This window comes from Chenopodium quinoa, unplaced genomic scaffold, assembly GCF_001683475.1.
Source record: "Chenopodium quinoa cultivar QQ74 unplaced genomic scaffold, ASM168347v1, whole genome shotgun sequence".
NCBI lineage: Eukaryota > Viridiplantae > Streptophyta > Magnoliopsida > Caryophyllales > Amaranthaceae > Chenopodium > Chenopodium quinoa.
Window position 1 is genome coordinate 7,215,177 of NW_018743850.1, and position 21,667 is coordinate 7,236,843.

At 32.8% G+C, this 21,667-nt stretch overlaps 1 protein-coding gene and 1 long non-coding RNA gene across 2 annotated transcripts; one reads left to right on the forward strand and one right to left on the reverse strand.

Annotated features, from left to right (window-relative positions):
• Positions 1-8,158: 8,158 nt before the first annotated feature.
• Positions 8,159-10,145, reverse strand: LOC110686180. Its single transcript, XR_002504160.1, has 2 exons — positions 8,854-10,145; positions 8,159-8,573 (listed from the first exon to the last, which is right to left on the reverse strand). It is a non-coding gene; the product is annotated as an uncharacterized LOC110686180 (long non-coding RNA).
• Positions 10,146-15,013: 4,868 nt separating this feature from the next.
• On the forward strand, positions 15,014-20,869 carry LOC110686181. Its single transcript, XM_021862774.1, has 3 exons — positions 15,014-15,517; positions 15,596-15,811; positions 20,600-20,869. Exons 1-3 carry the CDS (start codon positions 15,263-15,265, stop codon positions 20,666-20,668), a joined length of 540 nt encoding a protein of 179 aa, XP_021718466.1. The 5' UTR covers positions 15,014-15,262; the 3' UTR covers positions 20,669-20,869.
• Positions 20,870-21,667: the final 798 nt, after the last annotated feature.

Sequence of the window (21,667 nt, forward strand, 5' to 3'; positions counted from 1 at the left end):
ACAGCCTTCCTCTATTGTAATTATACCGGTGGAACTGCACAAAACCACCGGGCAACTAAACACCAAAAAAAGAAAAGAAACTGCTCGAGGGTTTTGTTTTTGTGAGGAAAAAATAGAGAGGAGAAGAAGATTGCTTTCTGTATTTTTTGTGTATGAAAAACAGGAAATCAACACGCCTTTTATAGGAAAAATTGCAACGTAACTGCTGCTGTTTAATTAGGCACTAATCACACAATTAAAACGGTCATAAGTTGAACGTTCAAAACGGTTACAGAAGATTAATGCGTGGCAAAACGTTTAGCAAAAAATCAGTGAAAACGTTTGCATGATTAACGCTCCATTAATCAGTTTTGAAAAAACGGTCAAATGTAATCAGTCAAAAACGTTTAGCAAAAATCAAGGAACTAATCACGCAATTAGCCTTGTCCAAAAAATAAGTTTATTTAATAAACCCGACCCGACCCGACCCAACCCAACCCAACCCGGCCCGGCCCGGCCCGGCTCGGTTCGGTTCGGCGCCCGTGTGTGTGATAGATGGTTTACCATATAGGTCCTCCCTCTCCACAAAATGTGGGTAGCCCAAGGGCCACACCCCTTTAGCCCACTCTCTATATTATAAAGAGAGTAAAACTCTCATTTCCCACCAATGTGGGACTTTGAGTTTTTTCACAAAATTCACACACTACACACTTGTTGTTCCAACAAAATTCACTAGCAAATTATTAATGATCGTAAAACTATATAAAACATGCATACTTTCAACATAATTTCTCCTTGTGATTATTCTCATTATAACCTTTACATCATAATTCAATTACTTGTAATCTACACGACCAATTAGTTACATTCTCTTCATCGAACTTAAACGTCAAAATCTGGAGTATAAGATTAAAACTAAAAGTCATAAACTCACCACGACAGCGACTTTCTTGTCCCGTAAATCTTCCAGATTGTCCAAGAAAGACTTATCAACAGTTTTCTGAAACAAAAGCTAGCAAATACTTATCCAATACACGAATGAGGCAATATGACTATGCATATAAAAGTTTCATATGATGAGTAAACTAAATATTCTGTAAATTGATTAAATTCATATCATCATATTTTTAAAACTTACATGTTGAAGATGTTGACATCCTAAACAATTATTAACATAATCTACTAAACGTTTAGCATGTCCATATCCAAAAATACAAAATATTAAGTGCACAAGAGAAATGAATACAAACCAAATAAGCTGACCAATTTTTCATCTCATTCATTAAAAATTTTTTTTACAAAATGATTGTAATAGAGATATTCATTAAAGTATTTCTTAAAAAATAAAACCATCTAATAATATTTCCTTACAAAATGATTGTAATAGAGATATTCATTAAAGTATTTCTTAAAAAATAAAACCATCAAATAATATTATTCTTTATTTCACCCACAAAAAAAAAAAAAAAAAAAAAGGTTTAAATCAAAGAACAAAATCAAGAGAACGAACAACATTATTCATGCATCAAGCCAATTAAATTATGGAAGATATCAAATGAACTAAAACTTTCCATCATCCCTACAACTAAATAAATTTGGATAGCAACCAAGCTTTATAAACATTTACTAACCACATATGTTTAATCCTTTTAATACTCTAAAGATAAAATGATTTTTTTTTAAAAAAAAAATACACATATGATCGGAAGAAATTCAACCTTAATCACATATATATATGCAACACTTCGAAGAAATCAAGCAATATAGGAATTGAAAAGAAACATCCAAGAAAATATGTTCTCATAAATATGTTAAGTATTTTTTAAAAAATAAATTTAAAAAAAAAACAGCAGTTGAATCAAAATAATGGAATACCTTTACAAATAAAATAATTGATTGAATCCCAAACCGGGAAAGAGAAAGAAGGCAAGAGAAATATTAATCTTACACATATTTAATTAAGGGTAGTAAGCAGGGAATAAAGATTTGAAAAAAAAAACCCTAAAATTGAATTGGGGAAGAAAAATAAATTCATTACCAATTAATAAAAGCAGAAACTTTGCAAGGCAAAATCCATGTATCATAGCCCTACACCCAAAAACATCATTTTAAGAATTGTCATCAACACCATCAACATTCCACACCATTATTAGAAAAGGAATTGAAATGTTCGGACAAAATTAAAACACAAAAATCGACAAATTTTGAGGAATAAAGAGGAAGAAAAATTACAACTATTGTTAGGAGATAGAAAGAGGATTGATAGGGCAGCAGTGATGAATTTTATTTTTTTAGGAAAGCAGTGAAGAATTTGGAATCAATTTAGGATGGAGGAACTTAAGGAGAATAATGTGAGAAGAAGAAGAAATTGAATGAAGTGTTATTTTTTTTTTTTTTGGAAAATTAATGTGGCTCTTCAGATTTTATTTATGAATATTGAATGGAGAAACTGAGAGGGAATAGCGTTGTTTTAGAATCCTAAAGACTTAAATAAAAATAAATAGATAAATTAAAAAAAAAAAAAAACTAAACAGAGAATGAAACTGAAGCGTTGTGTGGAAATTGTTTCAAAAAAAAAAAAGGTGCTGTGTGGAATTTTTTTGGATAAATCAAGAAAAAAAAAATCAGGAAAACAAGAAGTTGGAAAATTTAGGATAAATCAAGATAAAAAATCAGAAAAATAGGAAGTGGACAAGTGTCCTTCCAACTTCCTATTTTAAAATATTAGTATTGATTGATTAGAACAAACATCTAAATCAAAATTACCATTAATCTCACAAAAAGTTATCCTTAAATATACAAAAGTTACCCTTAAAATTTACAAAAGTTACCCTTAAATTAAAAATTAAAACAACACTTTATCAAAACCATAACACCAAAAAATACAAATTTAAGAAGATCAACAATCTCTAGCAACAAATTTCAAAAAAAAAAAAAAAAAAAAAAAAGGGTCAAAAAAAACATAGTACTCCTTCGTCTTCGTCTTCGTCATTGCATATTTGCAGTGAATCACCAAAGAAACAAGAGGGAAAAAAAAGAGAGAGAGAGAGAGAGAGAAAACTTGGACAACAGAGAAGAAAAAATTGAAGAAGAGAGATAAAGTTTTCAGGAAGAAAGAAACAAATGAATGAGGAGAGAGAAAGGTAATGAAATGAATTTGCATTGGGTGGGTAAATGTCTCACGTGGCACGTGTGGTAAACCACTTTATTTCCTCTTTCTTTTCACCATTCACTAAGTTATTGTACACCCGCCTTAATTAAATATTTGTCTACTGTATATACTTCTGGATGGTACTCCATACTAAATATGTTTGAGTTATTTTGCCTAAATCTTACGTTATTTTACTTAAATCTTGTGCTATTTTGCTAAAATAATACTCCCTCAATCACTTATCTACATGCCTACTTTCCTTTCTTGGAGTTTCAAAACTACATGCATAATTCTATTTAAATAATTTACTTTTCGACAATATTCTTCTTTTTGATGAGTTGTCATCAATTTTATTTATTTTTTACGTACTTTTGACATCATTTTCCAACACTTTCTATCTCTATCTCTTTAATAATTACCAACTACCTTTTTTTCTCTCAATCTTTCTCTGACCCCACATGCACATTTGTACTCCACAATCATGGATTTAAAAGAACCACTAAGTTCCATTATTTCCGTGTAAAATGGGAAATAGGCATGTAGATAAGGGGCGGAGGGAGTATGTTATTTACTTATTTACTTCAACAACATGTATAAAAAAAACATGCATGTATAAAATAACATGTATTTATTTAAAAATAACATATATATAAATTGAAATAATAAGAAGTTCATATCAAAATAACATGAATTTTATAAACCTGGAGTATAGTGAAATGATCGACGTTGAATACAATATATATATATAGGGTCAAATGAGAAGTTCCTTTAAATGAGAAGGATTTATTGTGCAAAATTTTTGTACTAAATGCGCATATTTTTCAAACTGAATGTGCAAATATTATTTGGCTTAAATTCGATGTGCATAAATTTTGAACAAAATGTGCATAATTTTACTTCTAAATGTGCATATTGTTTACTCCTCTTATTCATTCACCACCTGAAAACAGGGATTTGGGCAGAGAGGGCACGACATTGTCAATTCAAGTAGACACTCTAGGTTATTCTTTGGACAGATTTAATTTAATTGCTTAGTTTTCCTGCGGTTAAGTAGTTGTAAAAATAAAAAAAAAAAAGAGCCTGCTTCTCTTTTTCCCTCGCTCATCCTTTGTTTCCATTAATGAGTTGTGGAGCAACTTTCATTGGCGTTGCTGAGAGCTTCAAAATGAAAATCGATGATCTAAAATGGCGAAGATGACCAAAGTGCTTCTACTGGAGGGAAGGATTAAAGGCAAGGAGATAAATAATCAAGATTAATGCCGCGGAGAAGAAGACGACAAATAGAAGAAGCCACTGCATTGTAACGATCTGATTTGGGGGTAAAATTGAAAAAACTAGGGTCTTGTTTTTTCTTCCCAAAATTTGCAAAAACAGAAAATTTCCAATATATAATACGGAGTTTGTATCAGACATAGGGTTCAATATCTTTTTATCTAGTTTTTTAATTTTTTTTTTCTGGGGTTTATTATAACTTTTGTATGATACATTGGATGAAATACTTTGCACGGTTAGGATTCCTTCTCATACTTCTTATTTAAAATCCTTCTCATTGGATCACAACCCGACAGACTAAAATCGTATCACCTAATCAAAAGTAATTCCTAAGACCACTAACTAAAATAGATAGGGAAGTAAAGTCGAATCCATAGGAAAACAATGTTCTTTTATTCCTAATAAATTATTATAATCTAAATTATCAAGTAACAAGTATGAATTTATGTGACTTAAACTAAGGGGAATAATTAAACTAAGCAAATAAGACTAAAAGAATATCAATAAAATAAAGGCTTAGGGCATAGGTTCACCAATAAATAAAATTCCGGGATGATAGACAACAAGACTATAAAGGGCTTTCGCTACGTATTACAATCACAGAATTAAATTAGCAGTGTTAAATCGCATCTCTCGAATCTTAACTTAACCATTTATAAATTAACCTACCAGTTGAAACTAAGCCTAAACATCAATTCTCTTCTACCGAATCTCGAATCAATATTGCATAAATCATACAATTAAACCAGACCTAATTTAATTGCATAGCATTAAATCAATCAATAGAAAATTAATCAAGCATTGACTATCAACAATAATAAACCATCCATTCATATTATTTATGGATCCCCAAGAACCCTAGAAATAAACTACTCGTACATAATTAAAACTAAACTAATCAAAGCAATTAAATTAAACATAATAAAAACAATAATTATAAAAACCAATAGTAAAGCAAATAACCAAAGTAAAATCAACAATAATAATAAAAAAAAAGTAAAACAATAATAATCATTAAACAAACAAAAAGCAATAGTAATTAGTGCAAAGACGAAATAGACGAAACGTGATGAAAACAAAAACCTACAAATTCCTAATTAGCGTGTAAAACTAAGAACTACAGTACCCTAATAACTTATAAATAATAATCAAGGAAGTAAAACTAAAACTAACGAAAAGTTCAGCAAAAAGTAATATTAAAGTCAACTAAAACTGATAAATCATGAAATCCCTCTTAAACTAAAACTAATGAAAAACTTACATAACCCCTGTCACAACCCACTAATTGGGTATTTATAATTCCCCGTCAACCGACATCAAATTAGCGAAATCAAGGGTAGTCATTGGGCCGCCCATTGTTTCACGTCCAGCAGATCCGATTGTGGGCCTTGTTTTTCACTTGGGCCTCTAACTTAATCTTTGTTGTTTTATGATTTGTGGCCTCATTACTTGGTCCGTAATACTAGCTTGTAAAGCCCTTATTCACCGAACTAAATTTATTTAGTACGCCCTTCAGATTTAAATATTCGGTCATAAAATACGATCCGACTCTAATATTTTGTAGTGGCTCAATAAGCTCGAGAATCATCATAAATCAGCAATTTCCTGCAAAATAATAGCAACTCTACAAAAACACTAGGAAACGTATATTAGTAATAAAAATGGCTCCGTAGAGCTCAAATAAGCACAAATATGATCGTGGGTTGGGGAATAACAATATATATAAATTAGACTTATCACAACCCTATTATAACAATATATATAAAAGGGAATTAGGGTTGGGATGTAGAATAAGTTTGCAGCAAGATTAACGAGAGTGTAAAGTGTTGTGTTTGATGAATTTTTATTCTAGAATCTTTATAATTTTTAAGTGGCTTGAACATAATTCCAGTTAAAGTAAACTAGAGATCAATAAAAGTAGACTAAACTGCTCCCAAAATAGATAATCAAATAGTTTATGGTAGATAGAAATATGATAAAAGTAAATCAATTATAATCATTTGTTAGCGTTATGTCTATTGTTATGGGTATGGTTCAGTGAAGAAGGCAGAGTCGGTTCATATCTACGAATCTGGTATGTAATTTTTTACAGTTAAACTTATATTTTGTTATCAAGTGTGCTGCTAATTTAAACCTGTTAGCTCAAATGGTAGAGCACTAAGCGGATGCATAGAGGTGTAGGTTCGATTCCTACATAGGTTCACTGAAAGTAAATATACAATCACTATAAATTTATTCAAAATGAATTATAGTAAATCAAAATTACTAAAACGTAAATCAAATTAGCTCTAAAGTATACTAACAATACATTAGCTTGAAATGATAAATGACTAAGGAAGCTTTGCTTTGCTATAACACAAAGGTCGAGTCATTGTCTTTCACATCTCTGGAAAATATAAAACAACACTCTGAAGCTATTCAAATTACATATTTCAAAAGTAAATAAAAATGATTAAAAGTAAATCAAATTAGCTCTAAGGTATAAAAACAATTAATTGGCTATTAGTGACTATGTAAATTGCAATTACGAGTTATTGGCTTTCGTATCCTTACAAGATGAGTCAAGTTATAAGAAAAAATATGTTGAACTCAAAGTAAAAGTTTTGAAATTAAAAGTAAATAAAACAATATCAAAAATAGGAGGAACTTAAATTATGTTGTAGTTTGGAAGAGGGGAAAGTAGGAGGTGCTGCTAGCAGTAATGTTCTGTTGTGGTGGTTTTTGCGATGCTATTAATCGTTGGGGGTTATGAGGTTTATAGGAGGGAGGAAAATAGATGCTTGTGGACTGCTGTGTGTTGGTGTCGTCGTGTGGTGTAGGTTAGTGTTGGGGTTAAGATGTAGGAAAAGATGGCAACAAGATTGAGGAGAGGATAGTGTGAAGTGTTGTGTGGGATGAATTTTTATTTTTGAATCTTATAAAATTTCGAGTGGCATGGTTTGTTTAGAGAAATTGATATTTTACTTTATTTTTTTTGAATTTTGTGCTTAATTCTGTTTGAATTCTATGTAGTAGTAGCAAATTTAAAATGGCCTTGAATAGGTAAACTAAATTCCTCTTAAAGTAAATTAGATATGCTTTAAAGTAGACTAAACTGCTCCCTAAGCAGATAAACAAAGAGGTTATGGTTGAGGATTGTTTTATTGGGTGTTTCAATGTCTACTTCCATTGTTCGTTTGTAGCTTTATCAATTGTCAGTTCTCATTTATTGTTTGATGATTTAAAGATAATCTTTAATCGGTAAACTAAATATGTGTTAAAGTAAATTAAATCTCCATAATAGTAAACTTATTAGCTCAAGCACTATGCGAATACATAGAGATGTAGGTTTGAATATTCCTACGTATGTTATCTCTAAAAGAACTTATAAAACACTCTAAGTTATTCAAAATTCCTCAAAAGTAAACCAAATAGCTAAAAAGTAAATATCAAATTATTTCATGTATCAATTAACAAGTATATAAGTTAAAGTAAAGGCTTTCAAATGAAACGTATATAGATGCAAAAGGTAAATCATATCATAATAAGTCTACAAAAAAAAAACTACAAAGGGGGTCTGATTTTAAAATAAATAAAAAGATATATAGTTTCAGCTTACAATTAAACCTAGGTGGGATTCGAACCCACATCCTTTGTGTATTTGCACAATGCTCTACCAATTGAGCTAGTAAATTAGTGTTATCAAAGTGTATAAGTAGTACCAATTCTAACAAAGAAAATGACTCATGCAAAGTAAGGCAGCATAATGATTTGAGCTAGTATATTAAACATTAGTAGTAAAGAATAATTACTTACAAGTAAATCAAAAGATCTTAAGAGTAAATAAACTACATGTACAATCAGGGTTCTGGGAGAGTACTAGTGAGCTACCCCAGACTTGGAGGATGAATAAGGTACACAAAAACGATTAAAATGATCTTCCTCTATCCAATATTAAGTCAGGCAAAGGAAAACCATTAACAAAGAAAGCCGGAGTACAATTTCAAAGATGCCTCGTGAACAACCATACTGCATGTACAGTTTAAGACTAAAAAAGGATGCAATAAGTATAACATCTTAAAAGTGTAAAATATTTGTACCAACGATGCCATTGACATGAGCCTGAGTCATATTCCAAATCAATGTCTTGAGGCTCCACCTTTTTCATCAATATCTTCATTTGCCTCTTGAGCTGCAGTACAAAAAGTAGTAGCTGAGGAATATGAATTGACTATCATTAGTGACATATCAAGAAACTGAACTGCTGGAAGCTTGAGTTAGCAGCTAAGAGCCAAGCCTTCGATCTTAAATATACATAGGTCTCAAAGTTTGGGCTCTTAAAATGAAAATCAATAACTAAAATTCCAAAATAGACCTTTATAGTATGTTCATAAACAATACATTAACAAAATGTGAGCATGCAGTTTCAAATTTGGTTTAATATCATCTGACTAAAATTTCAGAAAACTTACCACAATGCAGTGCAAATATTTATTGGACTCGGTCTCTTGTTTGAAGGCCACAAAAGTTAAAACCCAAGCAGTGAAAAATCCATATCCCACTCCAACAATTACACTTCCTGCTATGCTCAATCCTAACCAAACAGCAACTAGAGCCAGCAAACCCAATAAATTGTCATCTTAAGAGGTATATCAAACATGTTTGTATTTATGCAAATTATGCGAAACACAAGAATCACTAATCAAATTATGCCTAATCTACAAAGTTATCACAAAGCTATGCAGGACAGGAAACATGTTTGTAACAAAGAAAATATGCAGCAATGGAAACTTAATAATCACCTCACTGATCTTCATAATTCACTAACCAACTTTAATTGACTACCTTGTTTTGTACAACTTTGAGCTAGATAACCAACGTTTGTCAGCAAGAAAATGGTAATCTTGTGGGTTGTAAATTACTAAATCCCACACCCCACAAAGCAACTCTAAGCTCCATTCTCAAATTTAGACCAACTATAATCGAATTAGTATCTAGATACATACATACCCAAAATTAAACGCTAAGTATGTTCACCAACTTCTAGTAATTCACCTATCACAAAACCCAAAATTAAACACCCAAATCTAGACTCTAATCATCATATTCACCATTAAACTATTTCCAAAAAAACCAATACATCTCGATAAACATCAAAAACAAGTACAAATTATTCAACAATCACATTAAATCCATAAAACAACCACATATTTGAATAAAAAAAAATGAAACAAAATATGAACAAGACAAAAAAAATGCGTAATCACTATCTAATTAATAAAACGCAAAAGCACAATTAATCAAACTGAAACGCAAAAACCCTAATTTCAAACTTGAAATAAACGAAATTAAAAAGAAAAACCTAATTGAATAAAAAGAACAAGAAAAAAAAAATCAGATAAATAACTTGATAAAAAATAACAAGCAACAAAGATCCAAGAATAAACTGAAGGACTTTGGCGAAAAACAGGAGAAAAAAAAATTGCAGATGGAGAGTTGGCAAGAAGAGAGAGAAAGTGAAAAAAAGAAGTAGCGGAAATTCTGGGTAGTCATTCAATTTGCAGAAATTACATTTCTACCCTTAATGAAGCGGGAGAAGTGTAGACCGTTAGGTGAAATGCGATGGACGGCTCATATCAGTTTCTAGTTCCTATTATTCACCTTGGTTCTCAAATGATCTTATTTCTATATCAATTAACTATTACTAAAGACAAAACTGACATCATCAATCCTTAAGCTATCCTACGTGTTATTCTCACATTAAAAATTTTCCCTCCATTTCTATGTGATGTCATCAATTATTAATTTTTTTAATCTACACTATATATTTTTCAAACAAAAATAAATAAAACTCTATACTATTTTTTCAAACAAAAAATAATTGTCACTCTATTTATATACAAATGGAAAAAAAAACTATTTTTTATGCAAAAGAATAAAATTATTCAAATCGCATAACGCACGAGTTTAATCTATACTACCTCTGTTAATTATTACGAAAACAAAGGAATATTTTATGTTTCACAAATAATACTCCTTTGTTGCACATAATAATTAACGGAGGTAGTATATATATACCTTGTGCATGGTACTCCAGGATTAAAATAGAAATTGCGGAATTTTTTACTATTTTTTTTATTTTTTGTGTGGGGGAAGTCCACCTAAATAAAGAGTACGGAGTAAATCCGTTTTATAATAATCGCAACAATTTGACTTTTGCACTATTCATAAACTTACTGTAAGAAATATGTCTTGAATCGGTGACCGAGTACATGCACGGTTGTGTAGTCCATAGTACACGATCGTGTAGTCCATATCACCAATTACACTTCAATATACATGGCCAATATTAGAGGTGATCATTGGGCGGGCCGGGCCGGTCCAAGCTTCGGGGTGGAATTTTTGTGCCCAAACCCGCCCAAAATGGTTGGGCCGTGCGGGCTTTTCGATTCGGGCTTAAAAAATTAACTAAATATGCATAAAAACGCATTCCCAAACCCGCCCAAAAAAAAAGTGGATTGCTAAACATCGCCCGCAAATCTCCACATAAAGCCCACAAATCTATATTGAATTTACCTTATTGCCCTAAACCTAAAATAAAAAAATCTAACCCATACCCACACTCTAATCACCCGAAAATACGGCAATGTCGAGGCGGCAAGGTAAGGACTTGGCAGCCACAGTGGCGGAGGGAAGGACGGCTCACGGTGGCAGGGTTTTTTTTTTTTTTAAAAAAAAAAAAAAAAATAAAACAAAAAACAAAAGTGGTGGGGCGCCTGGCCAGGACGCCCAGCCCCTGGTGGTGACGTCTGCTCCGCCCGCCGGGACCAGGGGGCTGGCGTCTGACCTGGACGCCTAGCCACGGTTGTGGCGTTTTCCAGAGGCGCCACCGCCGTGGCTGGGCGTCCAGGTCAGACGCCAGCCCCCTGGTTCCGGCGGCCGGAGCAGACGCCACCACCAGGGGCTGGGCGTCCTGGCCAGGCGCCCCACCACTTCTGTTTTTTTTTGTCTAATATTTTTTTTTTTTGGAAAATCAGAATTCTTTTGTTAATGTTTAATATTTTTGTTTTATGTGTTAATGTTTTTATTTCTAATATATATATTTATTTTTTTTGAAAATCAGAATTTTTTGTGTTAATGTTTAATTTTTTTTGTTTTATGTGTTAATTTTTCATATGTGTTAAATTTTTTGTATGTGGTAATTTTTTGTGTTAATAAATAGTGTTTAAATTTTATACATTATGTAAAAAATTTATTTGTAAATTTCATTTCTATATATAATTTACACATACAAAATTAAACATAATTTTATTAACACATATTTAGAACATAATTTCAAATTAAAACAAATTTTTTTTTGAACTTATTAACACATATTTAATTTCAAATTTATCAAAGTTTAAAAACCACAAAAAAAAATCAAAAAAACAAAAACTTTAAATAAAATTAAAAAAAATTACAAAAAGTTTAAATAAAATTACAAAAAAAAAGGAAAAAAAAAATAAGAAATTACAAAAAAAAAAAAAAAAAAAATTCAAAAAGTAGGGGTGGCGTCTGGCCAGGACGCCACAGCCATGGTGGCGGCGTCTGGCTAGGAAGCCACAACCATGGTGGCAGTGTCTAGCCAGGACGCAACAACCGTGGTGGCGGTGTCCTTGCCAGGCGCCACTGCCACGGTTGCGGCGTCCCGACCAGACGCCACCCCTACTTTTCGTAATTTTTTCCCCGGATTATCTCGCTTTCCGGCGACGATGACGGCTTTCCGGTGTCCCTCGGCAATCCACTCTAGCTCCAAATTCTTCGTGAGAGAGAATTACGGTTTCGGTAAAAATTAGAAAAAGGGCAAAAGAGTCAAAGGAAAGATAATTGTGGGCTTTATGTAGAGATTTGTGGGCGATGTTTAACAAATCCCAAAAAAAAATCAGGCCGGGCCATACTTGATCAGGTCTAACGGCCATGTGGTTCATGGTACAAGGACGTGTAGTTGTGCTACTACAAGATATGTCACACAACCATATGGTTCAAGGTACATAGCCGCGTAGCTGTGGGCGCTGATTTGGTATGTGGTTATCTTTTGGGCTTTAGCCCAATTTAGTTTTTGTTTCGGAGAGTTTTATATATACCCTTTAGGGTTACTCCTTGTCGACTTATTGAGTGACAATTAAAAATTAGAGAGTTGTTTTTTTTTTTTTTTTTTTTGTTTATGTTTATGTTTATTTTGTATTTCTCGTCTGTAAGTTGTGAGAGAGATAACATTAAAATATTGAAAGACAATCAATTCATTTTTTGTGATCAATAAAACTATTACTCTCGCCTGCTTGTGGACGTAGCAACACATTTTTATTTATGCAAACGTAGCAACACATTTGTTGGTGAACCACAAAATTCTATATGTGTTTTTCTTGTTAATTTTACATTTAATATTTGTTTTTTCTTGCATCCGTTATAAATCTTACTTTGACTATATTTTCTATTTATATATAAAAACATATGTTATCATGTAATATATATTTTTTGATTAGTCTTTACTAGTAAATACATTTTCACTATATCAACCTTTTATATTTGTTAATAATATATAATTATAAATATTAAAGGTTAAAGTTGTGCATTGACACATGTGTTGGTCAAACTGTTGAGATTATTACAGAACGGAGGAAATATAATGTAAAGCTCTAAAATGTTTTGACTTTGTTTTGTAGTATTCATCCAATCCACTTTGATAGTGTTAGTTATTTATACAATTATACATATCAAAACTATAGTCTTGTTTTTACTTGTTAAAGTCGTCTTAATGAGTAGATTAGTAGTATTCAATTGCTATAGTTTTTACTTATTGATAATTAAAGATATTATTGGTCAAAATTTTGCACTGGTATACGTATCTATGAAAAACATTTCATTTACTTAAAAAAATACGGAGGGTAGTAGTTGTCAATTGTTTCGAGTTACGGATCGCATCAGCTAGGTTTTTTTTTCACAAAAGTAACTTTATCAATAAAGCATAGAAACCTTTTAGGTGGAGTTTGGTTCGCGGAATATAAGTGAGGTATGAGTTTAGAATGACTAAAACCTATACCATATGTTTGGTTGTCAAAAGTATGAATTTTAAACCCATACCTTAAACTCATGAGGTATGAGGTTTAGAAACCTTGGGAGAGGTGGGTTTGGCTCATTCCGTTCTCTTAGGTATCAAATAAAAGGAATGAATAGTGAGAGATTCTATTCCAACCCGATACCACCTTAACCCCATTCCTGATTTCAAACTAATACCGCTATGCGAACCAAGCGCCCCCGACATATAACTAGGTTAGTTCCCGTGCCATGCACGGTAATTTTCAATAACCATTATTAAACTATCATTATAATTAATTTTTTTATAAACAAAATGAAATCTAAAAATATAGTTGACAAATTTTGATAAAAAAAAAAGATTAAGAAAGATATGTTAGATATAAAATGATGTAAAAAATAATCAAATTTATGTGAAGAATTTTTTTTATGGCTATATATATTTGCGTTAAAGATATATCAATTCTTTTTTTTATTTTAAGTAATTATATTATTGTATAAGATTAAGGAATTGTTTTTGTACAAGATCTGTTTCTATAATAGACTTTTATTCAGCAATAAAAAAATAAATAATAATAATAATAAAAAAAACTAAGGACATACAAGGAGATGACAAGTGTCATTGTTGGTGTGTTTTTTTAGTATATTGTTATATTATTGATTGATTGATTATTGATAGCAACAACATTATACTCCATATCAGGGTAACATTTAATTATATAAGGGTAATATTAATACACGATGTATATTTATGTACAACTTTTGATAATTTTAGGGCAACTTTACAACAAATGTACAATATTTATTATGCACCCTTTTTTTTTTTTTTTTTTTTTGTAAAAGTTTGTGTTATACTTGTTTTTAAAATATATGTTTTGACAAATCTTCCTCATTAAAATATAGGAAAATGATAAATATAGCCCTAAGGGTTATGTATAAGAAGCTAAAAAAGGAAATAGTGAGAATAGATTAACATTAATTACACCGATCTGCGCGTGATTTTGTTATAGATTCCCAACTTAATTCCATTTTTAGGAAGTATATTTAATGCTTATACATAACCCTAAGGGCTACATATATCATTACCCTAAAATATATATTCCATTTCATAATAATCGCAATATTTTCCTTTAATTCCGTCTTATAAAAAGGTTTTGTTGGACGAATTGAGCAAGAAGAAGTGAGCTTCCTTTTACGGTCAATCATTCAATTTGAAATAAAAGTAAGCGTGATAACTATGTGAGCTGAGTGATATAATAAAATAGTGTGATGTATTTCCATTTAAGAAAGTGTTGCCAAAACCCCCCTCCCCCGATTATATGAAGTAATGCAATTAAAAAAATGATCTTGCTAATAAGCACCCTAGAGAGTTAGATAATTAATTAATTAATACACAACCTCCGTTAATTGTTATCTACACTTTGGGTATTATCGGTAAGATATAAAAAAAATCTAAAATTATGAATAACAAGATGTAGTATTACTTAAATTAGAAATGTATGACAAAATCACTAGTCGATTGGTGTAACTTTACAATTTGCATAGCGTCACGGGAAAATCTACCCCTTCCTCATCCAGGCAGTCCCCCATAACACTCATGCTATTCAGATCGAGTGATCGACCCATAAAAGGAAGCTCACTTCTTCTTGCTCAATTCGTCCAACAAAACCTTTTTTTTACGAGTATATTCCTCATCAAAAATCCACATCAAAATCTAACCCAACTAGTAAAAATCATTTCAATTTCCCACCAAATTTCCTGCAAATCCCAACCCCAGAAAAAATTCCCAGAAAAAAACAATAATCAAAGATGAAAGATGATGATTCTCTCCCATTAACAACATCAAATTCAACCTCATCAACAGCTTCATCAACCAAGAAAGAAACCTCCGATGTGAGTGTTTTCGGTAAAGGGCGGTACAAATTCTGGGCATTAGCCGCCATTTTACTGCTAGCTTTCTGGTCCATGTTCACCGGCACCGTCACTCTACGGTGGTCCGCCGGAAACCTCAACCGTCTCTCCGAAGACCTCGACACTCCTCTGAGAAACGATCTTGATGTTTTGGTGAGTATTATTATCTATTTCTTTGATTTTTGAATCTGGGTTGGTGTTAATTTTTGTGGGGTTTGATTGTTTTTGTAGGAAATGGAGGAGAGAGAGAAAGTGGTGAAGTATATGTGGGATGTATATACGAATAGTCGGCGGATGAGATTGCCGAGGTTTTGGCAACAGGCGTTTGAAGCGGCGTATAAAGATATGACTAGTGATGTGCCCGGTGTTCGTGAAGCTGCTATTACTGAGATTGCTAAGATGTCTATTCGTTCCATTGATCTTGATCCGCCTCCAATTCAGATGACGGTCAGTGTTGTTTCTTGCTTCTGAATTGTGTGCATTTTGTGTATATGAAGTCGCAAAAGTTAGTTATGTAGATGGGATTTGATCTCAGGTCTTAGGCCTTGTGGACTAGTAATTGACCCCCAAGATTTTTACCCGACAAATAAACTTTTTTTTTTTTTTGGTTTTTTTTGAGGAAGACAAAGAAACTTTAATGTGTGCGATTTCATGACTCCATTGTGTTATTATGCTTACTGGTATATGGTTTGATTGAGTTGATGTTGCTTTTTGGATCATTGCCGTTGGATATAATTTGGGTGATAGGAATATAGGTTGATAAATATCAGTTGTTTGCAGTAGTTTACTGTAGGATGGGTGTACAATAAGGAGAGGGGTGCTATTATTTTATTGAAGATAGAGTGAGGGCCGATGGGTGATATTTTTTTTAACTGAATTTAGAATGAGAGGTGATCTTGATCTGTCTCCTATCTAATTGGCAGTCAGTATTGTTTAAGCTGTTGTATTGTGCATTTTTGGATTGATTTAGATGAGATTCAATATAATAACTTGAGCACGATCCCCTAAAACTTTAAGCAACTAGGCTACATTATTGTGTGTGCTTGCATCCCTGGTGCTAAAGTGCTTGTTGGTCTTATATTTGATGTTGCTTATGCATCTTTAGTGACAGATATGATTTGGTGATTAAGGTATTAGGAATATAGGTTGATGTATATAAGTTTTTTGCAGTAGAGTTTTTTAAAGGATGGATGTATAGTAACGGAGGGGTGACTTTTTTTTTTTTCTTTTTTTTTTGTTTTTTTACTGAAATTGGAGTGAGGGAATTTTGAGAAACCTTTAATAGGAATTTTGTAGAATTTGTGAATTATTTGAGGTATATTTTTGCTCATGTTTGGGTTGCTGTGACTTTGAGTGAATTGGAATTTTGGATGGTGGTGTGTGGTAACGCGGTTTGGTTAATTAATTGACATTTCTGTGGCTTTCAGATTTTAAGATTGTACATATTTGTGTTTTTGATGTTTACATGGAACTGGGAGTGGAAGTAACTTGCTCGAAGATGTTTGCCATAAGGCAAATTTGATCAGATTGTTGAGTAGCTATTATGAACCTCTTATGAAATTGGGTCAATTTCTGGCTCAAATTATTAGATAATTACTTCATTAGTTTTACATAGGTTATTCTTGTTAAATTATGGGTGATTGAGGTTTATAGAACACGAGAAGGTAGAATCCTTGGTGTCTGCAAGTCTGCTGCCACGTCAGTGTGGCAGCACATAGTCTTCTCCTTTTTCTTTCTAATTATTTGTCATATCCCTGTTGTCTGTTGAGTCATGGAAAGCAATAACTAAATAAGCGTATCATACCTATTGGCTGACCCATATTTAATGCGACTGTCAGTGACCGTTCTATAAAATACTTCAACTTGCCTCATAATTAGTGTGAACTCTTAGTGAGATATTTCCTGCTGTTTCATATCATTCAGAGCATTGGATTACAAGAGGTTGGTGTGTGGGTGGCCAGTGCATAAGGTATTAGCTTATTGCAGTTTGATTGTAAGGGGATTACATTAATGTCCCAAGAAAAATTGAAAAGTGAATAACTAAACTTGAAGTTGGGGATCAGATCAGAAATACTTTTTGATTTTCCCTTTGACCTCGTTCCTAAGTCTTTAATGTGATTGTCAGCGGCCATTATATACATTGCTTCAGCACACCTCCTAACTAGTGTGACTTCTTAGTGAGGTTGGTATGTGGGTGGCAAGTGTATTAGGTATTAGCTTATTGCAATCTATAAGCCGATTACAGTATTATTGTTCCAAGAAATTCTGAAAAGTGAATAGCAAATCTTTGAAGTTGGGGATCAGCCGATCAGATGATCAGAAATACTTTTTGATTCGACCTTTGACCTTCTTGTTCTTAAGTCGTTTCCTCTACTGGGTTAGTTTGACAATGTTGCAAAAAAAAAAGTTAGAACTTTTAGCTGAACTATTTCCATGTTTCTTCCTTTGCTTCAAGCTGGGAATGGTTTACTTAGAAGTTAAAACAGAGAGGAAAACATGAATAGCAAATGGCAGAACTTGCTAAAGTCTCACTTTTGTATTATTCCCTAACCATAGGTTTTTTGAGAATAATAATTTTATTAGGCTTATGGGTTTGGTGACATACAGCTCAGGGTATTATAAGTACTTGTGGCGTGAAAAGTAGTATGCCAATTGGAGTCTGGTGCCAATTGGAGTCTGGATGGAAAGTTCTTAATGAGAATCAAGTACTTGTGGCATAAAGAAGAGTTTGCTGTGTACAATGAGTCTAATTTAAGGAAGCCTAATTTCTGGTCTGTCTTGAAGCTTGATTTGGGACTAGTTCATTGGGATACTTGAGTGTTATAGTACTTATCGATGCCAACTCTTGGGTACAATGTTGGTCTAAAAGAGGGTTGTTTTTTTTTGTTTTCAAATTTGAAAATGTATTGTCATCGGCCTTTTTGTTTTGAATCAGCCAGTAATTATCTTTTGGTAACACACCAATACTTACAGAATTGTGGCTGTTGGCTTTAAGCGTGTCATGGCTTCTAGCAACTTTCTATTTGGGACTAGAGGAAGGACTCAGTCATGCTTTATATTCACTTGGTTTAGCCAATTACTGTGAAATGTGATCAAAGCTTCAAACTATCAGTGCTACAAGCTAGGATGAGCTATCATGATAACTTGAATTTTAACATTACCTTTGAGATCTATTGATATTCCTTTCTTTCATCTCCTTTTATCTGGAAATGGGTTTTGCTGCCAGTCCTCACCAGTCACCAGTACGTACACCCCAGAATGACATGTTTTGACTAAGCATGCAGGAACAAATTGGTTTGGGGCGCGAGATTATTGAGGTTATAAGGACCTGAATTTTTCAAACAGAATTGTGTTTTCCTGGATTTAGCTCCCATTATGGATAACATGCCTAATGACTTCAAACAGAAATCTGCTCAATGAACTTTTAATTGGTTTCTAGGCTTGTTTCTTTTGTGTAATATTGCATATATCATCAATGGATGAAATAGATAAATCCTTAGCTGTGCAAAATAGAGTCATTGGCATACAGATTGGCAGGGTTCATGAAAATTGTGTGATTTGTGGGATTTTTCCTTTTTTTTTTTTTTTTAAAATCTCCACCTCTTTTAAATTCTTGGGACTTGTGAGGGGTTATATGCCCAAAATGGATGATTTGTGAGAACCCATGCATGAAATTACAAACGAGTGTTTGGCTCTTTGGATAATAAACTTCCTTCCCCTTTGATTCATTCCCTTCTCTTTCTCAGCACCTCATCTGGTCCTTATCAGTGTATAAAATAGTGTACCTATGCACTAGACAAAAGGGTGCAACGTTTTTTTAAGATAGCCAAAATGCATTCAAAGAGGCACACCCTAAATGCAATCTTTCTGTTGTACATCAATGCTCCTAAGTTTTTTTTATACATTGGTCTTCATAGGAAATAGTGGGTTGTCAGGAAAGGGCATCCTCAGTGGGTGGGTATTTGAGGGTGTTGTGGCCCCTTGTGGCTGTGATGGGTTGTTCCTTCTATGTATGTGATTCCATGAGATGAGGAATTAGAGAAATTTGCCTTACATTTTCAGTTTTGCTAACCCATTCCTGGATTTTTCTTGTGTGTGCCTAGTTGGATTATACCTCACCAATTTACTGATCAGATAAGAAGTATGGATTTGTAATCATTTAAGCCCATATCAACGTTATAAGAGAGGCTTAAAGAGCAGGGTTTACCATTGTGTTGCTGAACAGATTTTATTCTGTATCATAATTTTACCATTATCTGGTAACTATAGCAGAATGACAGTAATGATACTTGGCCCGAGAGTGAGTGAACTGATCAGCTAATAAGTTGAATTTTCATGAGAGGAAAATAAAAACTATACAACTTTGGCTCCAAGGATATCTGTGCTAGATGATTTTCACTTTTAATTGGTACAGGGCAATATCCTTGGCCAGTAAAGATATTGTTGATAAGCTGTTGGATTTACTTTGAAACAACCTTAAGGCTATGTTGTAATGAGGGGAATTAATTAATTAGTGAGTACTGTAATATCTTTTGTGGGAGGATAAGCTGTAGTATACTAGTATATATAGTTGGGGGTTTAAAAGTATGATTTCCAAATGGAGGTGATAAGTTCTCCACTTCTCCTACCTAGAGTAATAACTGCTCACCCCAACCAGCCAACAACCACCAAGACACCCACCCATTCATGTATCCCCTATTTTAGCATCATATTCATTTGCTTTACCCCTTATTTCATTCTCCTCATTCCAAACGTAAATTGTGAGAATTATCGTGAAAGACTTGTAATGCATGGTGAAACATGGCAGTATCTAACTTTTATGAGACTGGACAATTTTAGCATGGTAATAAGTTTGATAATCTTTTATTCCCCCCACCCCCACCCCCACCCCCTCTTCTTAACAAATTTTTAAGCTTCTTTTTTTTTTTTTTTTTTTTTTTTTAAGATGCAAACTGAGAGACAAAGTGGCCTGGTATAAAGAGAGGGGTGGGGGGTTGCGGTTGGCATCTTCTGCAAGTTGAGAGACAAAGTGGCCTAGTATTTATAAAAGTTATAGCAATGGATGCGGAGAGCCGATTTAATCATTCACTATCTAGGGATATTGGAACTTGACCCTCACCTCCACTTCCCTTCCCACAATCCCACCTCAAAAGTTGGTGGGAAAGCAATTTGTCATTGACAATAAAATGCTTGTGGAGTCAAACTCATTTCTGTTTTTTGCTGCTATGTTAACAGGGTGCTCGAGCATTGAGTCTTAAGCATGCAGAAATTAGAAAGACAGCAACTGCATCTGGGAATAGTTGATAATGGATGCTTATGCGGCCTATGAAGCTACACTTCATTACACGTGATTGGCGTTCATTGAGTTTTGCTTTTAAGATGCAAACTTCTGCCAGAGCTTACAACTCACTTGTAGTCAGCTGATCTTGTTTACATGCACAATATGTACTGAAGCTGGAATTTCATTATAACAAATGTCGCTATATAAATTTTATTGAAAGGAAACTTTGCTCCCACTATATTGATTCTTCATTACTGTAAGAATATAAGAACTTTGTAAACTAAAGATAGTGAATTCTATATCAAAGATAAGAAATTATTAGATGCATATTTGGGCTCCGTACAACATGGTGAGAGTAGTACCACTAGTACTGTGCTATGGATAAATTGGCTATGAACTCTTTATCAGGTTTTATACCGACTTTTTGATTAAGGTGGAACAACCCTTACCAATTGATTTGAACACTTAAATCTTGTACTCCCTCCGTCCCTTATTTTTTGCTCCATTGCAATTTTATAGGTCAAACTTATAAAATTTTGACCATAAATTCCCGATAATCTGTAAGTGATAATATATTCATGTGGGGTCTTGTTAGAATCATCTCATTGTATATTTTATTAATATCAAACTTTTATAATTTTTATGCGTATAGAAATTAAGATATATACGTCTGAACACGCGTCTTGAAGACCGTGAAAAGTCAATTGAGGCAAAAAATAAGGGACAGAGGGAGTATAAACTACTAAACATATTACTCCATATCCTGATAATTAAATGACCCTTGTTATTTATGGTAGTGTGTCAATTATCTTTAATGGCCAAAAAAGAAAATTGTGTCTGTTATTCCGAAATAGAAGGAACACAAAGTTTTATGTCTGTTATTTTGGAACGACTATATTATTAAAAAAAAATCTTTTAATGGGGGAGTAATAATTTTAATTGTCGTAGTCTTGTAGATGTAATAAACACAATTTACACTGTAAAAATTTTGAATGGCCAAATTTATTTGCACTCTCACATGG